The 21,538-nt window shown below is 33.5% G+C and overlaps 2 protein-coding genes across 2 annotated transcripts; both read right to left on the bottom strand.

Moving 5' to 3' along the window:
- Nucleotides 1-257: 257 nt before the first annotated feature.
- On the bottom strand, nt 258-3,328 carry LOC127808729 (BTB/POZ domain-containing protein At4g08455-like). The gene is made up of 2 exons (XM_052347311.1): nt 3,023-3,328; nt 258-850 (listed from the first exon to the last, which is right to left on the bottom strand). The coding sequence occupies exons 1-2, from the start codon at nt 3,314-3,316 to the stop codon at nt 419-421; spliced, it is 726 nt and encodes a 241-aa protein (XP_052203271.1). The 5' UTR covers nt 3,317-3,328; the 3' UTR covers nt 258-418.
- Nucleotides 3,329-13,382: 10,054 nt separating this feature from the next.
- Nucleotides 13,383-16,438, bottom strand: LOC127808730 (BTB/POZ domain-containing protein At4g08455-like). The gene is made up of 2 exons (XM_052347312.1): nt 16,148-16,438; nt 13,383-13,935 (listed from the first exon to the last, which is right to left on the bottom strand). The coding sequence occupies exons 1-2, from the start codon at nt 16,409-16,411 to the stop codon at nt 13,498-13,500; spliced, it is 702 nt and encodes a 233-aa protein (XP_052203272.1). The 5' UTR covers nt 16,412-16,438; the 3' UTR covers nt 13,383-13,497.
- Between the last annotated feature and the right edge of the window lie 5,100 nt (nt 16,439-21,538).

The following is a 21,538-nucleotide window of genomic DNA, read 5'->3' as shown; positions in this document are numbered from 1 at the left end:
CATAAGCAATTGAGTTGAAACGTTTTAGTTGTGCATCATGAGTGATGACTTTAAACCTTTTTGATCTGTTAATCCTTGAGTGCATAGCTAAATATTTTGATTTAATTGTTTATTTTGAACGTGTGTGGCACCCCTACCTCTTAATTCCAATAGGATAAGGTTACAAGTAAATGTAAATATAAAAAACCCTTTCTTTATATTTTCCTTTTCGAAAATAATTAGAAGAGAATCCAATCATATATTCAATACCCCTTACTAGATATGACTAAATTTGCAAATAAATACACAAAATATCGTTTATCTTGGGCCTTCTGCGAGTCTTTAATACAACTAAAGAGCTTGAAATTTAAAATGATTCATGAATAAATAAAAAACTCCTCATGGATCATTATTCGCGTACCTTCTGAGTGCAGCAGTATTAACCTACCTCTGAGTGATAAGCCTCGTAGATTTCTACAACAAGTCGGGGATCCTTCTCCACGAGCTCCATATATACATCACACTTGCTAAGCTTCTCCATGTTGTCCATGATCAATAATAAGGCTGCCTCTTCTAAGATCTTAGCGTTGTGTTGGCGTGCAAAGACAAAATTCTTGAGGGCATTCTCCCAGTTCAACTCGGACACCTTGTAGTTTTCACAATAGGTCTTGAGATGTTTCACTCGGTATTTCTCGGCCAATACTAAAAGGTCAATGGCCATTTGTTCATCAAGGCTTGCCTCTGCAGTGTACAGATAATTGACAAAGGAGCGAAGAGCATCACATGATACATCACCTATTTTGATGGTACCGCTCAGGCTTTCCTCCATCTCATTTTCAAACATGGCTCTGAAAACTGGGGAGCGGCTGGCCTGATGAGTTGATGAATTGATCAAATAAGCACAATGAAACAAATAAAAAAGGGAATGACAAATTTTTTGACAGTTAAACCACGTAATACAACGTTGATTGCCCAATCCATAACATGCAAAAAGAGAGGTTGACAACTACAACCACAAAGTGCATAAAGGTCTGCTTGATGTTTCTAAATGAAAAAAACACAGCATGGTGATGTTTTTATTTCCTAGATACCTATGCTTTTCCTGAAAGGGTATGCTAATGTTTAAATACCAAACTCAGGAATTATAGATCATTGAGCAAAAGGAGATTTCCATCATAAACAAACAGAATGACATTGCTCAATGAACAGACCTTTCTTCTTAGAATGCTATCCTTTGCAGAAAAAGCATGGAGAGCTAAAATGACATGTCCCTTAAAAAGTTAAGAGACTTATGAAATAGGATCACCGAGCTCTGTCAAATTTTGGCAAAACTTGAATGATGGAGTATAGAGTAGTCATCCAATTACAATGTATCATAAAAAGTGTTAAACTCATCTGACATATAATAATGCATGGATTTGTATTGTTAACGCGACTTTTAAAAGTCAATTTACATTAGGAATGTTGTATCATCAACCCTAACTTGGTTAGGATAAGATGCAGTTGGGGACGATGATATAAAAAAACTGTAAATTGTGGGAAGCTTAATTTAGAGGACAAAAAACAAGAAGCCAATAGTGAATTCTATTTTCTCCAAGAATATTTGATGGTTGGTTGGTCACTCAGTATTGGTGTCAGACCAACACCCTACAAATTCTGCTGCATAGATTGCAGCATCAGATGACATCATGGCAAATATAATATATTTATGCATGTGTATTTAGGATAATTCCAATAGTCTAACTATTGACCATCATACACATCATGACCTGATCATACCATCTGCGTAGGAGACTTAAGGGTTACTACAGTTCAACCCTGATAAGACACGGATAACGAACAGAAGGAAGGCTACTAAAGCTGAGAAGCAATCAAGCAACTGAAACTATTTAATCTATTTATTTATTTTCTTTCATTTGGGGGGCGCACAGTGAACAGGATCTTTTAGAAACTCAAAATTAGATTACAAGAATGTTTCTGGATCTCATTCCTCCAGCCATACTAGTATTCATCTCCAAAAAGGTTTGGACTTTTCTGTTGTAATCAACATAAACAGAGAGGTTTCTATCTTTGAGAAGCTGGTAGAGCTACTGCTAGTGTGACTGCCCTCTCCTCTTTGGTAGAAGATAAAGACAATTACGGGTTTCCTCAGTAAAGAGCAAAGACCTTAATTTTCTCAAATTTCAATAATTTTTGAGGAAAAATATTCCAGGTAAAACAGCTCATTTTCAACAGTCTTCCATAGGGTGCAGAGTTGAGCACGCACAGATATTCTTGTATAAACATTTTCTTAAGCATTGGAAAATGCCACATTTGCTTCATGACAAATGACGTTACCTGAGGCCTTATAACAGAACTTTACTGCTGAATAAATTGTACAAGCCCTACAAGCTGATCTAAAGAAATAAGTAAACCATATTCTCTACAATTACATCATCCCATGCTAAAACTCTGATGCCATCAGTCCAATATTACTTAGGGAATCAACTGCTCAAAGTTTGCGATACTGGCGAACCTATGAATTCTCACTAATCAAATCCCAAAAGGAATAAGAAAAACTCAAACTTATACCAAAACTTCTCAAAACAAGAATTTTTGTTTCCTATTCAAACCGTTTCCTCCACATATTGCAATCCAGGATCCTGGATGGCAAATTCCGTAAATTCTTAGCTTCTCCACGTAGAAAAACTGTGAAAGAAGTTTGAAGGGGGGAAGTATTTGTTGGCTCCTAAAGTTCATTTTATTAGCGTCCAAGAAATGAACTAGAGTTGAATCTGAAACTAAAACTGAAAAATAACGACCACAATTACGATCCAAATAAAGAGTTCCAGCAGTGTTTGATCCGCTCACTGCAACTGATATCTCTTTCTTGATCTTTCCCCATCCTAAGTCCTTCCAATTTCTTTCAAATACCTAACACCACTCAACAACACATTCAGCGCCTATTATTCGATTATTGCCTTGCTCACAAACCAAACAAAGATTTTAACAGAATCAAGAATACACGAAGAAAAGGGTCGGTTTGGGAAGACAAGACGCTGACCAGAACGGCCCGATGGGCAGGGACGGAAATTGTAATGGCGTTGGAGTGACCGAGACCGTCGTCGGAGGCGACGAGGACAACGTCGGAGAAGGAAGGAAGGTGAAGGCCTGGGGGGAGGGAGAGGAAGGCGACCTTGGCCTTGAGATCGTCGTTCTCGTGCTTGAGCTCCTCCTTAGCCTCGATAGCTTTCTCGTAGCACTCTCCGCAGGCGCCGGAATCCGCCACCTTTAAAGCCGGCGCCGGCACGCCATTCGTCGCCACCCGGTAATCCTTCTTGCAGTACCGACATTTCATGATTCCAGCCACCACCGCCTCAATTTTTAGACCGAAAAGTCTATTTAAAGTTTTATGAAAAGGTATATGAAAAGTCTATTTAAAGTTATACGAAAAGGTGTATGAAAAGATTCCAGACGGAAAAGTCTAGATTTTGTCACTGAAGAGTCAATTTTTAGAGCAAGGTATATGAAAAGGTAACGTTTAACTATTGCACGGAGTTTATTTAAAGTTAATAATTAAGATATAATAAGTATATTTTATTTTTAAATTAAATATTTTTATTATATCTTATTTTTAATATCTAATCATCTAATTAATTGGAGATAAATATATATATATTTTAAAATATTAAATTAATTAATCAAATTACTTATATATTAAAAATAAAATATAATAAATACACTATAACTATTATTCTTTAAGCAATGATCAGCTTTAAAAATTTAAAAATACTATTTAGACACTTTACATTGACACTTATATCACCTTATATTAATATATTATACTATATATTATATTAATAATAAGGTTGTAAATAAGCCTCGTCGTTCTTGAGTAACTTGGTGTGCGACTAAACAAAAACTCATTCAAGTTTGTTCATTAAGATAAATGAGTTTAAGTTAAACTTAATTTTAAAACTTAAATTATAAACGAATTAAACTTGACCTTAGTGAAATTCAATTTGTTAGAATTTGCGAACATGTTCATTTAGACATTCATAAATATATTCAATTAAAAATTTACAAATAATTTGTGAGTAAATTCATTTACAAATATATCAATAAATTTATTTATAATTTTATTAATATATTATTTAATAAAAAATTTAAAATTTAAATTATTATAATAATATCATTAAATTTAATATGTTTTAAAATACTATATATATATTAGTTTAATCATCTTACACACAATATATATATATATATATAACAAAGCAAAAATCAGTTTAAGTTTAGTCAGACACCATATATTAGTTCAGAGGGCTAGCAATTGATGAATTCAGAGTCATTTTATGCAATACATATATATATATATATATATATAGAGAGAGAGAGAGAGAGAATTCAGAGTCAATTTATGCAATACATATATATATATATATATATAGAGAGAGAGAGAGAGAGAGAGAGAGAGAGAGAGAATTCAGAGTCAATTTATGCAATACATATATATATATATATAGAGAGAGAGAGAGAGAGAGAGAATTCAGAGTCAATTTATGCAATACATATATATATATATATAGAGAGAGAGAGAGAGAGAGAATTCAGAGTCAATTTATGCAACACATATATATATATATAGAGAGAGAGAGAGAGAGAGAGGGGGGGGGTGAGGTAGAGGGGTCCTGTGATAAGTGCGTGTAAAAAAAATTAAATAAAAATTTATTAGATGACATTTAATAATAACAACTTACTTTTTATTTTCTTAAATAAAATAGAATTTATATAACAATAAAGTTATTTAAGAAACTGATTATTATCTAAAGTTTAAGAGTTTTAAGTTTTATTAATGTAGTTAATTTTTTATTTTTAAGTAAGAAATATAGAGAATATTTTTTAAAAATACTTTATTGACAGTTTATAACACTAAAACTTAATATTTACTTACGTACAAATATAGATAAAAAGGATATATATATATGAAAAATATTTTGATGAAAAAATAATTTATTAATTTTGATATAAATACAAAAATAACTTAAAAGGATTTTTGAATTAGCTAGTTTTTTTTTTATATTTGTCATTCAAACACCAGAAAATGAATAACACCCCCCCCCCAAAAAAAAAAAAAAATTACCCCAAAAAAAATATAAAAAAATAGAAAAGAATACTATCCAATTTACCGTCTTTGTAAATTTTAAATTATCTGTAAAAAGTCAAACTGAATGAAGTAAGAGTAACCATTACCTTCTTCCGTAATAGTTATTGCGTTGTAGGCCTGTTGCTCTGATCTCTTCTTCTCTTTGTTGCCTCTTTGTGTTTGGATTATAGCTTCTGCCTTGCCTTCTGAACAGCACCCAGGTCAATGTACACATCAACCCAGCTCCTAACTTCAAGTGATTTCATTGCTCGTGCAATTTAAACCATATCCCTCTCCTGAGGTAAATTGGGGCTTAAAAAATTGGAAATCCCAATTTGCAAAAGTTACCATACGCCCAACTTGTTGAAAACTAACTACATGAATAAATCCATAAAAAAAAATGAAAAAAAAAACTTGTCAGACTTAACTCTCGTTTTAAGAGATCAACAGTTAGACTTTGCAGTTACTATAGAATAAGTTTCTTTAGTGGGATATAAGTGATTGGAATTTGAATTTGTTTTAAATTCTTTCATATTTTGAATTTAAAAAAAAAAGATATATTTATGTGATATATACATATATAAATATCTGTGTGATATATATATATATATATATACACACATATAGAACAGAAAACAAATGGTGTCAACTCTGATTGAGATTTTTAGTCACTCATACAAAATTGGATATCCCAATTTGCAAAAGTTACCATCCCAACTCTGATTATGGCTATGGGTCATCAGTCGCCTTTTTCGTCGTGGCTGTCTTCTTCACGCGGGTCATCATCTTGGCCAACCGATTAAGGCGCATCTTCTTGGCTATGGGTTGATTCTCATCATAGTAGTGGTCAATGACACCATGGTTGATGACCTAGAGTCAGAGTCAGCCCTATAGTAAGGCCAGCAAGGCAGCCAGCCACCTGGGGCCCCCAAATTAAGAGGGCCCCAAAATTTAAAAATTTGTTATTTATATATATTTTATTTTTAATAATAAATATTTTATTAAAAAATTAAATACAAAATACAATTTGATGAAAATATCAAGTTATTTCTTCACTTCGAAATAGGTTTGAGTAATTTGGAATATATGAAAAAAAAAATAGATTTTTATGCAATTTTAAGAAATTAAAATCAATGGATGAAGATGTTTTAAAAGAATATTGTTTGAAACTTAAAAATGTTCTTAAATTTGATAGACTTTATGATATACATGGTTTAGATTTATTTTAAGAATTAAGAGTATTAAAAGAAATTTTTTAAGAGAAAAAAATAGTACATTGAAAATTCTTCACTACATCAAAATAGTCGATTATTTTTCAAATACATATATTGTTGCTTATAGAATATTATTCACAATTCCAATTTCAGTGGTTTCTGCTATAAAAAAAAATTCAAAATTAAAATTGATAAAATCATATTTGAGGTCAACTATGTAGTAAGAAATATTAAATAGATTAGCTATATTATCCATTGAACATGATTTATTAGATAAACTTAATTATAAAGATTTAATCAACGATGTTGTATCTCAAAAGACAAGAAAAATTAATTTTACATAAAACTGAATATAGTTCAACGCATATTTGTAGAATAAAATTTGCTCATTATTGATGAACTTTACATTTTTAATGTTATCAATTTAATGCTTTATTTTGTTTTCTTCTATAGAAAAATAAAAAATGTACAGTTTTTTACTTGAGTTGTACTGATCTTCTTAGAGTTTCAAGAAAAAATTAGTTTTGTTTTTTCTTTATTTATTGTAATAGGTTGTTTAGTATTTTCTAATCTCTAAAATATTATATTTTAGTTAAAAATTCACTATCATTAAGAAATTATCAAATTTTGTAGTTAATTGAACTTTAACTTTTTTTTTAATTTAATGAAATGATAAAAAAATTTAGTAAAAAAATATATTATTTATTTTTTTATAAAAAAATTAATACTCTTAAGAAGGTCTCGATAAATTTTTTCACCTAAAGCCCACAAATTAGTTGGGTCGGCTCTGCTATAGTCACTATCATGGCTGAGAGCTTCATGCTCGACATGGTTAGCATGACTAGAGGCTATGGGCTTCGACGCCATTAAGGAAGAAAGCTAGCGGCTCATGGTATCACCATTAAGGAATAAAGCCACCAACTAGAGCCGCTGGTAATGAGAGGTGAAGAAAAAGATGTGATCGGAGACAGAGAAGAGGAAAAGGAAGAAGGCAGCGCGCGGCGGTGGCGCAAGTGCAAGGTAGAAATCCTAAGGTTGCATTTTCTTTGTTGTTTTCAAGTTATTTTTAATTTTTAATTTTCTAAAATAATGAAAACGCGTTCCCTTTACTGTTTTTAAAAATACATTTTTGAAAACAAAAAAAAAAATTATAAAGAAAACTCAAAATAACAAATAGTTGTTTTGAGTATTTTCATCTAAAATAAACTCTAAACTCAAAACACATTTATTTATTTATTTATTTATTCATATTTTATTATTGTAATGGGAAAAATATTATAAAATTAATTAACTTTAAAATGTTTATATTTTTTTAATAATATATTAACATTAAAAATTTTTAATTTACTGAATAATCAAATTTATTGAATAAAATATTATTAAAAATTATTTTCAAAATTTTAAAGGGAATAGTTTTTTAATTTTATGTTTTGAGAAATAGTTTTTCAAAATGACAAAAAGAATGCGTTTTCAATTTTCTAAAAACAGATTATCAAAACAGAAAACTGAAAACAAATTCAAAACTCAAAATTAAAAATTGAAAAGTAAAGAGAACGTAGTCTAAGTGTTTTGGGGATGGAGATGGGTTAACCCACTTAATGTTGGGTTGATCCACTTGGTCAGATCCAAATTGGGTTGACCCAATCCATGAGCGGATCTAGATCAAGGTCAATTCGACCCATGATAGTAGATTCACAACCCATTGCACGCATGGAGCTGGACCCATTAATCCAATCTAGATCTGTGACCCAATAAAGGATTTTTTTTTCAAAAAAAAAAGAAAAAAATATTTTAGAATTATTTTTTTTAGCATATCCAATTTTGGAATACTACTTTTGAAAATTAGTGATGTTATCTTCATAACATTTATTATGTGTTTTAATTTTGTCATGATAATTGCTTTAGTTACAAATATTTATATTGAAAATGCATATGAGATAAATATGATATGACATATTTTTCATAATAGAAAATTACTTTGTTAATCATTTGCTTTCTACAAATATTCAGTTTTATTTGCTCATTGATAATTAATTTGTACCAAGTTTCGGTTTAGTATCGATCTTGGGTCTTGTGTGGGTCCTTAGGTACTGTTTGAATTTTGTGGATCGGTTCCACATCAGCAATTGAGTTAAAGCGTTTTAGTTGTACATCATAGGTGATGACTTTAAAGCTTGGCGATCTATTGATCCTTGAATGCAGAGCTAAATATTTTGATTTAATTGTTTGTTTTGAACATGTGCACTGAATGTCTTTTATTATCCCTAATTTAGTGATCATTGCTAACAATTCAGTTGCTGGAAGTTTGACTAGGATAGACAAGTTGGATGGATCCAACTACTCCACATGGGAGAAGTAGATTCAATATCTACTTCAAATGGAAAAGGTATGGGACACTTTAGAGACTTTCAATCCTATGTCGCAAGAGGAAAATGTTTTCTTGGCGACACAGTAGGCCTATGAGAAATGCCTCGAGAGGAACTGCCATGCTCGCCTTACAATGCTTGTTACCATGAAGAGTGACCTCATAAGCTAGTTTGAACCTTGCCAAACTGCCATGGAGATGTGGTAGAAGCTGAAGATCACATTTGGTCAAACATGTGTTACAAAGCTTTATGCTTTAGAGTTAAAATTTCAATAGTATGTCAAAGACCCAAGGCATAGCATGCCTGAGCATCTAAGAGTGATGGGTTCACTTATTAGAGATCTTTAGAATGTGGGAGTAGTGGTTAATGATGAGCAACAACTCCAAGGGGTGATTAGATTCTTGCCTAACCTTTAATGGTCCCAAATGAAGCTCTTGATGACACATAGTGAGAAAATTAAAACATTTGATGATATTTCACATCACTTGGAGCTTGAGGCAGAGAGCATCGAAGCTAATCGAGCGACGACTTTTGTGGCCAAGGTTGAGAGGCATGGGGCTTCAGGCTCAAACATAAAAAGCAAGGACCGAGGGCATCAGGTTGTACACCTAAGAATGACAAGAGCAAGAATGCCAAGATGGAGACACGTGGAAAGAAAGACTTGTCAAAACTAAAAGGCTACAATTGTAAGAAAAATTGTCACTTTGCTTGGAATTACCCAAAGCTGAAGAAGATATATTCCTCTTCTATTTCTCCTTTGCTTTATGTTTGCTCGCATGTATTAGTTGCATACTAGTATCCTAAGTGAATTGTGGATACAAAAGCAACGTGACACATAAGTATTGAGAGAGAAGGGTTTATGGATTACCACTAGGTGCCAACGGGGACACAATATGTCATGCTTGGGAATGACACAAAAGAAGAAATTCTTGAAGTTGGTTTGTACCAGCTCAAGATGAAGAATGGCAAAAGCCTACTTCTAAAGGACGCTATGTATGTTCTTAGAGTCCGGTGTAATTTTTTATCATTAGCATGTTTATTAGGACAAGAATATTCTTTTCTTTTTTGTGGTACTAGTGTGAACATCTATTCAAATGATACATTTTTTGGTTGTGGTCTCTTAGTTGATGGTTTTTTCAAACTGAGTTTGAATCATGTTTATGATAATTATTCCATTGCTATAGTTTCTTCTACTTTTTCTATCATGAATGTTGATCGTGATTTATGACACAAAAGGATTGGCCACATGGGCCAAGAGATGATGGTAAGGCTGACACGAGAAGGTTTATTGGGATCTCTCAGTAAAGTGAGACTCATTGTATGTGAGTCTTGTTTAGCTAGCAAGGGCAAAAGGAAACCATTACGTAAGGTTTCTTGTGCATTTTGCCCTTTGGAGTTAGTACACTTCGACATATGTGATCCTATAAATGTGAGGTCACGTTATAATGCATCATACTTCATTACCTTCATAGATAATTATTCACTTTTTAGTTATGTGTACCTGATTTCTCACAAGTCAGAAGCTTTAGATGCTTTGTGCATGAAGTTGAGAATTAGATGGAGAAGAACTTAAAAAATCTTTGAAATGATAGAGGCCGTGAATATCTTTTTGATTAGTTCTAAAGTCTATGTAAGGAAATATGTATAGTTCTACACTTAACAATTCTTAGCACTTGACAATAAAATGGTGTTGTAGAATGTCGAAATAGGCTTTTGTTGTAAATGGTTAGATTGATATTAGCGCAGACGAATCTCCCCATTAGTTTTTAGGGAGATACACTGTTGACTGCAGCCTACATTCTTAATTGTGTTTCAAGCAAATACGTGCCCTCTACCTCTTATGAGTTATGGACTCGTAGAAGTCCAGACTTGGAACACTTGTGGCCTTGGGGATCAGCTGAATATGTTCATAGCACATTCCACAAGTATGGTAAACTTGGACCAAAAGCCAGTAAGAATGTGTTCATTCGGCATCTTGCGGGCACAAAATGATATGTCATGTATGGTGAACATCCTAATGAGGGTTTGATTGAGTTAGAATCTTGAGATGTAGAGTTCCTTGAGGATGAGTTCCCAAGAATTGGTGAAGTTGGTAAGAACTCTCAATTGTATGAGTTACATAAGGAAATGCCTTTAGTAAGTTCAAGCATTCCTGCAGTCAATGCCAGTGAACCCATAGACAATACTTTGGAAACTCAATTAATCTGACATAGCCAACGTGGGCTTATCTATCGTTGTCATTTCGATGATGCTAATGGAAGGGCGTTTATGTGTGCCATGTCGGCTAGCACTGAGCCGAATTCTTAATATAGAAGTCTTAAACTCCCTAAATCGAGATCATGGCTAACAAGGTGGCATGGGAACTTGTCAATCTTCCACCAAATAGAAAGGTGATTGGAAACAAATGGGTTTTTAAAGTCAAACATCGAGCTAATGGATGGATCAACAAGTATAAGGCATGTTTGATTGTAAAGGGCTACCCCAAAAGAAAGATGTGGATTTCTTAGAGAAATTTCCTCCTGTGGTAAGATTTGACTCTATACATTTAATTCTAGCCATCGTCGCTCATTTAGATCTTGCGCTACACTAGATGGATGTCAAGATAACATTTCTCAACGGAGAACTAGACGAGCATATATAAATAGATCAACCTATTGGTTTTGTTATTGAAAGGCAAAAGGGCAAAGTGTGCCATCTCAAATGATCTATATATGGTCTCAAGCAGTCATCTAGATAATAATATCTACGGTTTCATGAAGCTATTACCTCAATTAGTTTGATCGTGATGAAGAAAGACCATTGTGTGTATGTTAAACAGATAAAAGATGGATTCTTGATTTTATCATTATATAGATAACATCATATTGGCTGGAAATAACTTGGAGATGATCAATGCCATTAAGGAATGAGTATCCTCTATCTTTAAGATGAAGGATTTAAGGGAAGCGAGTTATATCCTTAGAGTTAAGATCTCGAGGGATAGCTCAATGAGGCTTTTGAGTCTGTCTCAAGAGACTTATCCGCATAAGATTCTTGAACGGTTTCATATGGATAACTCAAAACCAGTTGATACTCCAGTTGATAAGGGTTGTACCTTGAGTTAGTCGGTGCCCTAAAACAGAGGGAAAAATAAATAAATGAAGAAGAAATCGTACTCTAATGTTGTTGGGAGTCTCATATACATAATGAAGTGTATTGGTCATGATATATGTTTCGTTGTTGGGCTAATAAGCAGATACCGAAGTAATCCGGGGAAGAAACACTAAAAAATTGTCAAGAGAATCATAAAGTATCTACGTGGTACTTGTGATTATGTCTTATCCTTCCAAGGTGGAGATATGAAAGTGTATGGTTACATTGATGCTGATTTTAGCAAGGATATAGATGATAATGTCTCCACATCAGCATATGTTCACTATATTAGAGGACTAATCAGGGACAGGAAAGTGATCTTGAATTATATTCCTAGCGCTAAAATGTTGGTTAACCTATTGACAAAGCCACTTAGTATGAATATGTTTGAATCCCATGTAAGGCATATGAGATTACGTAGAATTTGAACTCTACGTTTTGATCACTATTTACGACATTCGTATTGTTTTGTACAGATGGATATTTATTATTTTCTTTTTGTTTTCATGATATAACATTATGTTGTTGAGATGGAAAGCATTGAAATAGTTACACATGTTCGTGAATGTCACCAAGCTTGGATCGGTCCTCTCACGCGGACGATCCCCTTGACACCTAAATGGTGTGTAGGATAAAACAGCTTACTTTTGAACTTATGTGGTCAGTGTAAGTGCCTTGATACATGAGGGATATTCCAAGTCGTCATTGTCACCTTAGCAAGACTAAGACGAGGCTTATTTGAATAAGTCAAATGTAGATCTATCCCAAATTTCATATTAAGTCGGATAATAGCTGGATGTGAGCACTCATGAGTTGAGTGACTCAAATTGGTGCCTATGTGGCGACTAGGCCTATATCTGTATGGTGTTTCGAGTGTGACATCATCGATTAGTGGGAGCTCCACTATAGCATACACATCATACAACATAAGCTTGTATATACGAATGCTATAGGGAAGTGACAAGATTATCCTCTCTATTATTGTGTGAGACCTTATTTACGTATGTCTTCTGACTTAAAATTATTTTATGAAATTGAAGTTCAATTACATTACTTTAGCATGTCACCCAATTGGCTAGTAAATAAGCAGTTAGGTGGGCCATGATCGAGCAAGTTGTTGAACCAAGAGATAAATTAATTCAAATTCTTGGAAATATAATTTTATACCATGTCATCTAAGTTTTGCATCTCATAGTCTAAACGATCATTTATGTGATGGTCATGAGTGCAAGAACTTCGAATGATGATCAAATGTTGTTTAGAGTTACTCTTGAGAGTTTGGAAGCATTTGATTGATGTGTTATGTATTATCTAAAATATAGATGACATTGTTCATATTTAATTTTATTTTCTATGCAACGAAGTATTATGTTGGCATTGATAATTGTTTGATATAATACATTTATCATTGTCATCGAGATCATACACCTTGATGTCTTGTAAGAAGAGATGAGTTAAGCATTATTCAATGCACCTGAGTGGGAGATTGTTAGATTTTGCAGTTACTATAGAATAAGTTCCTTAGTGGACAAAATGATTAGCTAAGTGGTTAGAATTTGAATTTGATTCACATTCTTCTAAATCCAACATCACATGACAATTCATGTACATCCAATTTCAACCTTGCGAGTGCAGCAGTATTAACCTGCCACGTCACATGAGAATTCATGTACATCCAATTTCAACCTTGCGAGTGCATCGAGAGATAAGCCTCATAGATTTCTACAACAAGCCGGGGATCCTTCTCCACGAGCTCTATATATACTTCACACTTGCTAAGCTTATCCATGTTGTCCATGATCAATAATAAGGCTGCCTTTTCTAAGATCTTAGCGTTGTATTGGCGTGCAAAGGCAAAATTCATGAGGGCATTCTCCCAGACCAACTTGGACACCTTGTACTTTTCACAATAGGTCTTGAGATGTTTCACTTGATATTTCTCGGCCATTACTAAAAGGTCAATGGCCATTCCTTCATCAAGGCTTGCCTCTGCACTGTACAGATAATGGACAAAGGAGTGAAGAGCATCACATGATACATCACCTAATTTGATGGTACCGCTCAGGCTTTCCTCCATCTCATTTTCAAGCATGGCTCTGAAAACTGGGGAGCGACTGGCCTGATAAGTTGATGAATTGACCAAATAAGGACAATGAAACAAAGAAAAAAGGGAATGACAAATTTTTTGACAGTTAAACCACGTAATACAACGTTGATTGCCCAATCCATAACATGCAAAAAGAGAGGTTAACAACTACAACCACAAAGTGCATAAAGGTCTACTTGATGTCTCTAAACCAAAAAAACATAGCATGGTGATGTTTTTATTTTCCTAGATACCTATACATTTCCTAAAAGGGTATGCTAATGTTTAAATACCAAACTCAGGAATTATAGATCATTGAGCAAAAGGAGATTTCCATCATAAACAAACAGAATGACAATGATCAATGAACAGACCTTTCTTCTTAGAATGCTATCCTTTGCCAAAAAGCATGGAGAGCTAAAATGACATGTCCCTTAAAAAGTTAAGAGACTTATGAAATAGGATCACCTAGCTCTGTCGAATTTTGGCAAAACATGAATGATGCAGTATACAGTAGTCATCCAATTACAATGAATCACAAAAAGTGTTAAACTCATCTGATGAAATATAATAGTGCTTTGATCATATAATAATGTATGGATTTGTATTGTTAACATGGTTTTTAAATGTCAATTTATATTAAGAATGTTGTATCATCAACCCTAACTTGGTTAGGATAAGATGCAGTTGACAACGATAATATAATAAAAAAACTGTAAATTGTGTGAAGCTTAATTTAGAGGACAAAAAACAAGAAGCTAATAGTGAATTCTATCTTCTCCAAGAATATTTGATGGTTGGTTGGTTACTCAGTATTGGCATCAGACCAACACCCTACAAATGCTGCTGCATAGATTCCAGCATCAGATGACATCATGGCAAATATAATATATTTATGCATGTGTATTTAGGATAATTCAAACAATATATCTAACTGTTGACCATCATAAACATCATGACCTGATCATATCATCTGCGTAGGAGACTTAAGGGTTACTACAGTTCAACCCTGATAAGACACGGATAACGAACAGGAGGAAGGCCACTAAAGCTGAGAAGCAATCAAGCAACTGAAAACTATTTCATCTATTTATTTATTTTCTTTCATTTGGGGGGCGCACAGTGAACAGGATCTTTTAGAAACTCAAAATTAGATTACAAGAATGTTTCTGGATCTCATTCCTCCAGCCATACTTGTATTCATCTCCAAAAAAGTTTGGACCTTTCTGTTATAATCAACAAAAACAGAGAGGTTGCTGTCTTTGACAAGCTGGTAGAGCTACTGCTAGTGTGACTGGCCTCTCCTATTTGGTAGAAGATAAAGACAATTACGGGTTTCCTCAGGAAAGAGCTAAGACCTTAATTTTCTCAAATTTCAATAATATTTGAGGAAAAATTATTCCAGGTAAAACAGTTCATTTTCAACAGTCTTCCATAAGGTGCAGAGTTGAGCACGCACAGATATTCTTGTATAAACATTTTCTTAAGCATTGGAAAATGCCACATTTTCTTCATGACAAATGACGTTACCTGAGGCCTTATTACAGAACTTTACTGCTGAATAAATTGCATAAGCCCTACAAGCTGATCTAAAAAATAAATGAACCATATTCTCTACAAATACATCATCCCATGCTAAAACTCTGATGCCATCAGTCCAATATTACTTAGGGAATCAACTGCTCAAAGTTTGTGATACTGGCGAACCTATGAATTCTCACTAATCAAATCCCAAAAGGAATAAGAAAAACTTAACATATACCGAAACTTCTCAAAACAAGAATTTTTTTTCTTCTTCAAACCTTCTACCATTCTGTTTCCTCCAGATATTGCAATCCATGATCCTGGATGACAAATTCCGTAAATTCTTAGCTTCTCCACGTAGAAAAAATGTGAAAGAAGTTTGAATGGGGGGAAGTATTTGTTGGCTCCTAAAGTTCATTTTATTAGCGTCCAAGAAATGAACTAGAGTTGAATCTGAAACTAAAACTGAAAAATAATGACCACAATTACGATCCAAATAAAGAGTTCCAGCAGTGTTTGATCCTCTCACTGCAACTGATATCTCTTTCTTGATCTTTCCTCATCCTAATTCCTTCCAATTTCTTTCAAATACCTAAACACCACTCAACAACACATTCAGCCTATTATTCGATTATTGCCTTGTTCACAAACCAAACAAGGATTTTAACAGAATCAAGAATACACGAAGAGAAGGGTCGGTTTGGGAAGACAAGGCACTGACCAGAACGGCCCGATGGGCAGGGATGGGAACTGGAATGGCGTCGGAGTGACCGAGACCATCGTCGGAGGCGACGAGGACAACGTCGGAGAAGGAAGGGGAGTGAAGGCCTAAGGGGAGGGAGAGGAAGTCGACCTTGGCCTTGAGATCGTCGTTCTCGTGCTTGAGCTCCTCCTTGGTCTTGTTAGCTTCCTCGTAGCACTTTCTGCAGTTGCCGAAATCAGACGGCGACCAGTAATTCTCACAGCAGGACGGACACCACCTCATCGCAGTCTCCTCCGAAAAGTCTGGATTTTGACCCTGCAGAGTCAATTTTTAGAGGCAAGGTATTTGAAAAGGTAACGTTTAACTATTGCACAATGTACTTAAAGTTAATAATTGAGATATAATAAGTATATTTTATTTTTAAATTAAATATATTTATTATATCTTATTTTTATATCTAACCATGTAAATAATTGGAGATAAATATGTATTTTGAAATATTAAATCAATTAATCAAATTATTTATATATTAAAAATAAGATATAATAAATCCACTATAACTATTATTTTTTAAGCGATGATTAACATTAAAAATTTAAAAATATTATTTAGACACTTTATATTGACACTTGTAATACCTTACATTAATATATTATATTGTGTATTATATTAATATTAGGGTTTGAATGAGTCAAGCCATCGTAAGTGACTCGATGTTTGAATAGACTTTCATCTGATTTTGTTCATTAAGATAAATGAACCGAATTTGAACATAATTTTGAAACTTGATTTATAAATTAGTCAAATTTGAGATTAATAAAACTCAACTTGTTAAAATTTATGAACATGTTCGATTAGAGAATCGTGAAGATATTCAATTAAAAGTTTACGAATAACTTATGAATAAGTTCATTTATAAATACATTAATAAATTTATTTATGATATTATAAATATATTATTTAATATAAAATTATTAGAATTTAAATTATTATGATAATATCATTAAATTTAATATGTTTAAAATTTTTATATATATTAGTTTAATCATTTCACATAATATAATATATATATATGTATATATAACAAAACAAAAACTAATTTAGATTTAGTGAAACACACCATATAAATAGTTGCAACTTCGAAAATAGAACCCTAAAAAAGCCGTGTGAACTGTAAACTAAAGCTTGAAGAAAAAAAGGAAGACACCATTACCACGGTCACCGCTCGCCATCGTGGTAGACCATTGCCTATTGTCGTTGTTCGCTACTATTGCACGTTCCTTCCATCTCTGAAGTTGGTCGTTGAGTTGCAATCAGTGCAATACCCCTCTCCCATATGCCGTTACACACACCATTCCCTTTATGTGGTTGTTCGTCATTGCCACACACCTCCTCCCTTTCGAAGCACCACTTGTTCTCTCATACTCACCTCCCTTTTTATTGTCTCTCACTGTCACCTCTTTGAAGCACCACTCACTATCGCATGCCCGCTATTGTATATCTCCCTCATTCTCGGTTGTCGCACACGCTCGTCCCTTTCTGTTGCTACTCATTGTCTATTGAGCCTTAACTCAACAAATTGGCATTCTTGGAGACAAACATCTTTTTCTCATATGAATTGTAGAAATAATATCCACGAGTTTCTTTTGGATATCTCACAAAGTAGCACTTGGAGCTTCTAGCCTCAAGTTTATGAGGATTCAATCTCTTGACATATGCAAGACATCCCCATGCTTTTATATGACTTAAAACCAACATCTTCCCAATCCACATCTCATGTGGGGTACTAAAGACTGATTTATTTGGAACTTTATTCAGTAAATAAGTTGTTGTTTCTAGAGCATAACCCCAAAACAACAATGGAAGGTTTGTAAGCCCCATCATGGACTGCATTATGTTTAACAAAGTACGATTTCTCTTTTTAGCTACTCCATTTAATTGTGAGGTAGCAAGAGGTGTCCATTGAGATCTAATCCCATGATCTTTGAGATAATCAAGAAACTCATAACTTAAGTATTCACCTCCTCAATCTTATCGAAAGGCTTTAATACTCTTACCAATTTGTTTCTCTACCCTTGTTTTATACTATTTGAAAAATTCATAAAATTCATGTTTGTAGTTCATTAAATACATATATCCAAATCTAAAGTAATCATAAGTAAAGGTGATGAAATACAAATACTCTCTTCTAGCATGTATGGACATTGGGCCGCACACATCAATATATAGGTCCAACAAGCCCATTGTCTTTTCCCCTTATTCTACAAGTGGAACCTTAATCATTTTACCTTAATACAAGACTAATAAGTGTCGCCAGGACATATGTCGAGCAGTTAGATAAGTAATATACCAATATCAATTTGGTGAGTTGTGAGTTCGATCATTGCGCAAAGGCCAAATGCCCAACCTGCGATTTACCTCCCTTGGCTTAATCGAGGGCACGAGCACCGAGGGCCACGCAAGGACAGTCATCCCAAGACTCACAAGTACTATAAGATTCATAATCAAATGGTCCTAAGTGGCCTTTAATGACTAACTTGTTAAGTCTTTTCTCATTGATGTAACCAAGATGGCAATGTTAAGGTATGCCATATTCGATTCATCAATTTTCCTTTTGAAAGGTTCAATGTGATAAACATCATCATGCATACACCTTTAGAAGCATCATCATGCTTCTTCTTTTGGATCTCGTCTAGATAAAGCTTGCAATTTTTCTTCCAATGCCTATCTTTATTGCAATGGAAGCAAATTCCTTTCTCGTTAGACTTAGCCTTAGTTACACCATCATTTCTCAAGACAACACTTGTCAAGAGTGCACCATTAGGCCTAATCAAGACGTTTCCTTTTAGTATATAATAGCCACGTGTTGAAAACTTGATTATAGAATTAATCGGAGAATTAAAATTGATAGATGATAATTAACAAATTGGACTTTGATTAATAATACAATAAGAAACGTACGTTATTCTTAAGAACTCCCACTATTTTTTCAGAAGTCCAACCCACACAAGGACATCTAGAGAAATCCAATTATTGGGCTTACTAGTGGGTATTACAATCCACACCAACATGTATGACATGATCTTCGATGTACTCTGCAACCATGCATACCTTAGTGGGTAGATAACTCTTATCGATTGCATCTCATGCAACTTGTAATCTTATTCAGCGTTCTCGTATGACCTTGGGTGTGCCTTGCGGACATGCATCCATGATTAAGGGATCCTACCATTTCGTAACATAAATGGGTTCATCATGACTTTCCCACGACATGTCATCTCATGTTTTAATGGATTTCAATGGATCTCCCTTCTAAGCGAGCCTTGGGTGTGCCCCGTAACCCGTAGAGTCAAAATCACCGATTCACCCATAAATTAGTATGAAGGTTATGTAAATCATTCTTCATGTTACACATTTACCCTTTAATTTTGTGTGTAGATCTTTCTTTAGCTCAATTTTCTTTTAAGTCTCATTTTTATCTTGATAATCATATATTATCAAACATACATTCAAGACATGAATATATAAAAGTAGTAAAAGGCGGTAAAGTAAACACATGATCATGGACTTGTGAATCGTTGAGCCTTAACAATTCCCTTAGTCACACCTAGGTGAGCAACTACAAACTTATCTCTTAAACTAAAAACCTATCAATGCAAACTAATCTTCTTCGAGCCTTCCTTTATGTCATCATGCCTCCGTCTTCATCTTCTTCCAATACAATTATTAAAGAAACCTTGACAAGTCAAGGGGATTATATAAAGGGGAGAGAAGAGAATGTACAACGAGAAATAGAGATAAGGCATGATTCACATATCCCATTTTTTTCCAAAATTAATTACATACCAAAAGGTTTGTTGCCCAAGTCCATGATCAACCATGCTCACAAAAACATTCATAAACACAAACAAATATCTCATATTTATTGCTAATGCGTTAATAGATTGCGATCATTCAAATTATGGCATCCGAATTTTAAATAATTCAATTTTGATGTTAAACTTGATGTTCCCATCATTAAATTTCCAGGATATCAATCAACAATTGATTTCAAAGCTAGCAATTTCATAAAACACCTTTTTGTTGATGTAAACATCAAAATCGCATATGCAGTTTCATAAACTGACCACTATGTATTCAAAAATTTTATAAAAAATTCATTACAGCTCGAATTGAAGTATATGATATACTGTTTCAAAGCTAACTCGATAAGGAATCAAATCACAAAAACCATTCCTTAAAATTGAGATTAGATCTTTCCATAAAAATCAACAAAGTTGATGGAACTGTGTTGTTTCTAGAAAAATAGTTTTTCGAAAAAATCTTGTCACATGATGTTAACCTCTAAATCTGATTTGTTTGAATCATCTATAAACTTATTTCAACATCTATTCCAGTTTAGAAAACAATTTTCAACTCGGAAGAATGAAGAAAAATTCTGAACAAAAATGAATTCCACAAAAATCATCAAGAACCCTTCTTGGATTTTGGATTTCAATTTTCTTTTTAGTTTTAATTCTTTTTCAATTGAAGAACCAAATCATCCATTGAAAAAATAAATAAAATTGATTCTTAACATGCATAATCTAACACTTAAATCACACATTAACGTACCATAACACCACATAATCTATCAAAATTATATAGATGCAAACCAAGGCTTTAATACCACTGTTGGATTTTATATAACAAAACACATCGAAAACTTAAAAATTTTTGACCAACCAAATTATTTGGCCAATCATAAAATCCAAAAAAATCGGATCTAGTTTGTAAATATATAATCTTTTATGAATATAAACTAAAGAACGAAAAAAAACCAACCTTTGGTTATCCGACGCGTGAAAAGTTGAATTTTTGTGCTGCAATGTGTCACCCACCCTCTATAAGTGATTCACACCAAAAAGATGTTTTATCAATGCCAACAAGTATGCCCCTTTGGTCTCCTTATACCAAGAATGCAAGATTTACCACCTTAACTTTTCACCAAAGTTGTTCATTTCTTTAACTTTTCTCAAAAGTTATTCTTCACCTACAGGCAAAAGCTATTCATGGCCTTAATAGGAGAGAAATCAAACCCTAGTCAAACTAGGTTGGAAACCAAGTCCAACACGTTTTGGATGTGTTGGGTCTAAGAATTTGATTAGGAGTAGGATTCTTTAATTGTCCTTGCTATCTTTATAGTGAATTTATAAGGTTACACACAAACAAAAATAAGCTTTATGAAAAATTCAATGAGATCGAAAAATATTTTGATTCGGATGAATTTGTTGGCTTTTGGAGCAAATTAGTACTCACAAAAAAGTCCGCGTGATTCGGATGAATTTGTTGGCTTTTAGAGCAAGTTAGTACTCACAAAAAGGTTCACATGATGTCAAAAAGAAAACGGGATGGAAATTGGCAAATGGT

Source organism: Diospyros lotus, chromosome 8 (assembly GCF_014633365.1).
Source record: "Diospyros lotus cultivar Yz01 chromosome 8, ASM1463336v1, whole genome shotgun sequence".
Classification (NCBI taxonomy): domain Eukaryota; kingdom Viridiplantae; phylum Streptophyta; class Magnoliopsida; order Ericales; family Ebenaceae; genus Diospyros; species Diospyros lotus.
The sequence above is the reverse complement of the archived record's forward strand: the minus strand, read 5'-3'. Positions and strand labels throughout refer to the sequence as shown.